This window comes from Myxocyprinus asiaticus, chromosome 46, assembly GCF_019703515.2.
Source record: "Myxocyprinus asiaticus isolate MX2 ecotype Aquarium Trade chromosome 46, UBuf_Myxa_2, whole genome shotgun sequence".
Lineage (NCBI taxonomy): Eukaryota > Metazoa > Chordata > Actinopteri > Cypriniformes > Catostomidae > Myxocyprinus > Myxocyprinus asiaticus.
In genome coordinates this window covers 12,832,501-12,837,413 of record NC_059389.1, presented here as the reverse complement: position 1 = coordinate 12,837,413, position 4,913 = coordinate 12,832,501, and the positions used below count along the sequence as shown (strand labels likewise).

Here is a 4,913-nt window from a genome sequence, read left to right as displayed (position 1 = left end):
AATCTAAATGTAAACTTCAACCTGAAACTACAATTTATTCCTTAATAATTATTCAGTATAATGTTTAACATAATATGTGGTTATAAACATTTTATTTGATATGTCATTATATACAATTAAATCTAAATGTACACTTTATAAAAATAGTTGTCAAATCTAAAGCTTGAGCTACTGTATATATTTAGCTGCCATGCAAATTATATTTATTTATTCCTGATGGTAGATAATTAGTATCCATAGGAGAGTTAATAAGGAAAGTCCAATCATTGTTTAATTGTTTTTACATTTATTATATACATTAAACAATGGAACAGACAAATAAAACCAGAACCCAACCATACATTTACAGAAGCGCTTCTTAATTCTTGGAACAAATCAATGATATTTTGTAATGCTTTGAAAATAACTGCAATTTAAGTTGAGAATGCCTGTTTGTTGCAAGACTAAGAGAGAAACAAAGAGTACACTCAACATACACATCAAACTGTCATTAAACTTTAGCCTCTATTAGAATAATCACAGTAAAACTGAACAGACAATAATTAAACCTTTTAACAACACAGAAAGATAAATCAAACGAGTCCAAAAAACAAAACAGCTTTGACTATACACATACTATTGCACCATTGTGGATAAAATTTGTGGTCTTTCTCCTCACCTCTCTGTGGCTGTGCAACTTTTAGAACTGTGGCCTGAACATACTGACTAAATGAAATCTAACATTTATGAACTCATTTTCAGTTATTAAAGAGGCACATATTTGTTTTTGTTTTTATCATTTCTTTCTTTTAAAAAACAAAAGGCAGCATTAAACAAGTTTGTTACAGTATGTTCAAGATCCAGCAGCTGAACGTTAAATAATGTTCTCTCTCAGTCTTCAGTAGTTCATCTTGCAGGACAGTACAGTAGATCCACATTGCTCAAGGGAAATGTTTAATCCAGTAGATATTAGGAACAGCAGTGGGATTTTGTTTATTTTATTTTTTTTAGGTCCAGTGGAACTGATATCCCCTAGAGAGGATCATGCTCTCCAGGTCTCTGTCCTCAGCCTTCTCCTTCAGCCTTTGCTCCTCCAGTAAACCAACCAGTTTGTCTCTTTTCTCCACCACCTTCATGATCTCCACCAGCAAGCTCTGCTCCTCAGCCAGCTCACTTGCACTCTTTTCACAGTCTAGAAATTAAAGCAATACAAAGATTCAATTCAATTCAGTCAATAATGCAGCATTAATGGATATCACACTGATATCTCAGAAGTCAAAGTCTGCTGGTTTGAAAGTGTTTCAGATGGTTTCCTTCATCATGTAGCCTATAGGTAAGTTTCACAACAGTCATGTCCGTTTATGGAATTTTTTTCCACATTAACATATGAATGAGACAGAATAAAAATAAAATATTAAATATTCTTAGGAGTGCTAACCTTTCTTCATATTGTGGCTATTATTATTTCTGGATTGTGCATTTAAATTCACAGAGTTTTTACAGTGTTACTAATTAATTATAAATCAAACATCGATTTTTCATAAAAAAATGTCATGCTCATTACTGATATGCCAATGGTTTTAATTTGGTCAATAATTGGCTGAAAAATATCGGCAGCCGATACATCGATGTATCCCTACTGATATGGTTAGCAAGCGATTTTGTCACACTAAAATCATGTTAACATACTTTTAAAACTGTGTGTATTTTAATGTTTATGGACTGGCACCTTTAACTTCCATTGTAAGTGCCTTAATCGTAACCACGATTTTTGCTTATTTTTTTTAAGAAACGAGTGACAAGTTGAAAATATTTTTGTTGTCATCAATAGGGATGCACAATATATTGGCGGCCATATTGAATTTTAAAGATATTGGTTATCATTCTGATAAGAAATTAGGCTGATGCATTGAAGCCGATAAATTATTGCTTTTTCAGGCACACACTACTCACCATGAGGGTTTTGATTGGTGCCTTCTGCATGACATGACAATTCAGCACGCAGAAGTCTTTGCTTTAGAAGATCATACTCGATCTGAGTAAACACTCCATTTTACTTCTCCATGCCACACATGCATTTTGTTTTCTTTATTCTTTTTGTATTTTAAAGCATTTTGTCATGTTGATAGTGAGTTTGAGACTTGCTTGCATTCCTTTTGTGGTTTTTGCCAAGTTTGAATTAAGTGCAATGCACTGTATTTATAAAAGTAGCTCACTCATCAAATTAATTTTAAACTGCTGAGTCCAGTGGTGGACTCAGGCTGTCTGTGGGACAGGGTCAAAAAAAATATAAAGGGCACCAGCTGCATGTGGAGGGGCACCAGCATGAAGAAATTTATGATGCATTTATGGTGAAACAGTTCCAAACCCTGGTTAAGATTAAAATTGTTTTATTATGCGACTCAGATTTTAAGTATAAATGCTACACCTCTGTAATAAAAACACACAGGGAACTCAACTATTTAAGCATTTATTTCACACACAAACACACACACACAGGTGCGGTTATCCTTATGAGGACTATCCATAGACAATGATTTTTATACTGTACGATCTATAGATTCTATCCCCTAACCCAAACCCTACCCCTAAACCTAACCCTCACAAAAATGTGTTTCTGCATTTTAAATTTTAAAAAAAGCATCGTTTAGTATGTTTAAGCGATTTGAATTATGGGGACACTAGAAATATCCACATAAACCACAATTATCGCATAATATCCTTGTAATTACCAGTTTGTAATCTAAAAAAAAAATTCCTTGTAAACCACAAGGTTTTTTTTCTAACACCAGTGGTGTCTAAATTTCTATATAGATAACATTTCTATATTTAACTGGTTGAAAGTAGGCTACATTTGGTAAATGATTATGGGAAAAGAAAGATTTAGATGTTTCCTAGCAGGTTCCTTGTTTTCTGCATTTGAAATTGATTTAAAATAAAAGCAATTATCCACTTTACATGTTTGATTTCATCTGAAGTGCTCTGGACATGGCTTTATAAGCTGAGCCTTTTATTTTTGTAATCGGGCACACAGAATGTTGGTTTATATCCAGATTTAGATTTATCAGCAAATATATCCAAATATAATGAAGCTCAGTGGTAAAAGACACTGGCTACCACCCCTGGAGTTCGCTAGTTCGAATCCCAGGGCGTGCTGAGTAACTCCAGCCAGGTCTCCTAAGCAACCAAATTGGCCCGATTGCTAGGGAGGGTAGAGTCACATGGGGTAACCTCCTCGTGGTCGCTATAATGTGGTTCGTTCTCGGTGGGGCGCGTGGTGAGTTGAGCGTGGATGCCACGGTGGATGGCGTGAAGCCTCCACACGCGCTGTCTCCGTGGCAACGCGCTCAACAAGCCACGTGATAAGATGCGCGGGTTGACTGTCTCAGACGCGGAGGCAATGCTGTCTTTGAGCTTAACTTGTATTGAACACAGAATATTCCTTTAAGGGTGCAAAAATTATGCATCATAACCTCAGTGACAGAAGGCTTAACACAGCATTTGTCTCAGTGATAAACAGTGATCCTATTCATTTAACATGAAATAAATGTGAACAAATCCACCATTCTTTCTGGATGAATAAGTATTATGTATTAGTTTTACTAGAAACAAATTGTAAAAAATTTTTTGCTTTAGCCAATGCTTTTATCCAAAAGCATCTATGAATGGAACGCTGCAAAGACATATGTTGGCCTATATCCAAGTACGCATGACAAGCCCACCTTCAATGGCCATTCGCCGTCTCAAGTCTTGCTGTAGACGACTTTGAGTGTCCTCCAACTCCAGTTCCTGAGCACTAGAGACAAGAGGCTGTATAAGAGATAGATGCACAGAAACATTATAAATAAAACACTGTAAGAGTCACAGTCCTTACAAGATCATTATTTCCGACTCGTATCGGGCCAATTTGTTCTTCTCCAGAACCAGTTTGAACCAGGTTTGTAGGTGCGTAGTCTCATCTGCTGAGTTGTCTTCTGTAAACACATGACACAAAAGTAGACTTGTTGAACATTGGCATTTGCTAAACCACAACTAACTCAATGATAACTACTCAACCACAACTGTACTGATATGTCAATTTAAAAAAAAAAATTTGGAATGCCCAATTCCCACTACTTAGTAGGTCCTCGTGGTGGCGTGGTTACTCACCTCAATCCGGGTGACAGAGGACAAGTCCCAGTTGCCTCGGCTTCTGAGACCATCAATCCACACATCTTATCACGTGGCTCGTTGTGCATGACACCGCAGAGACTCACAGCATGTGAGGCTCATGCTATTCTCCGCGATCCACGCACAACTTACCACGCGCCCCACTGAGAGCAAGAACCACTAATCGTGACCATGAGGAGGTTACCCCATGTGACTCTACCCTCCCTAGCAATTGGGCCAATTTGGTTGCTTAGGAGACCTGGCTGGAGTCACTCAGCACGACTGGATTGGAACTCGCGACTCCAGGGGTGGTAGTCAGCGTCTTTACTCGCTGAGCTACCCAGGCCCCCGATATGTCAAATCTTAATTAAATTAGTCTCAAGCTTCTGACACCACTAAAAAGTGTCCTTGCAAAATGCAATTTCAAGCAGATTAAATTATATATATATATATATATATATATATATATATATATATATATATATATATATATATATATGTATAAAGTATATTCACTGTAGAAATTGTGTTGTTCAAAACATTTAAAATGACCTGCATCACAATACTGGTGAAGTATAATTTTAGGACCATATTAAAAACTTTGAGTAAATAAAATACAAAATTCTAATAATATTGAGCTAAGTGTTTCAGATAGACCCAAAATGTTTGAGTCTCCCACATTTACAGTTTCATGGAAATGTCATTGTCAACAACTCTCCATCCATTTAGAGGCCGAAAATGTCAGTTAACAAAGAGCCTATTGAAAAAAAAAAAAGCACATCCCC

At 36.4% G+C, this 4,913-nt stretch overlaps 1 protein-coding gene across 10 annotated transcripts in view; it reads right to left on the bottom strand.

Annotated features, from left to right (window-relative positions):
* Positions 1–272: 272 nt before the first annotated feature.
* Positions 273–4,913, bottom strand: part of mical2b (microtubule associated monooxygenase, calponin and LIM domain containing 2b) — a 78,942-nt gene continuing 74,301 nt past the window's right edge. For all 10 annotated transcript variants that reach the window (XM_051689635.1, XM_051689637.1, XM_051689642.1 and 7 more), the window contains 3 exons: positions 3,854–3,953; positions 3,702–3,775; positions 273–1,171 (listed from right to left, as the gene is read on the bottom strand). In XM_051689635.1, coding sequence (XP_051545595.1) covers positions 987–1,171; positions 3,702–3,775; positions 3,854–3,953 — 359 coding nt within the window. In that variant the 3' untranslated portion in view covers positions 273–986. The remainder of the gene's footprint in view (positions 1,172–3,701; positions 3,776–3,853; positions 3,954–4,913) is intronic.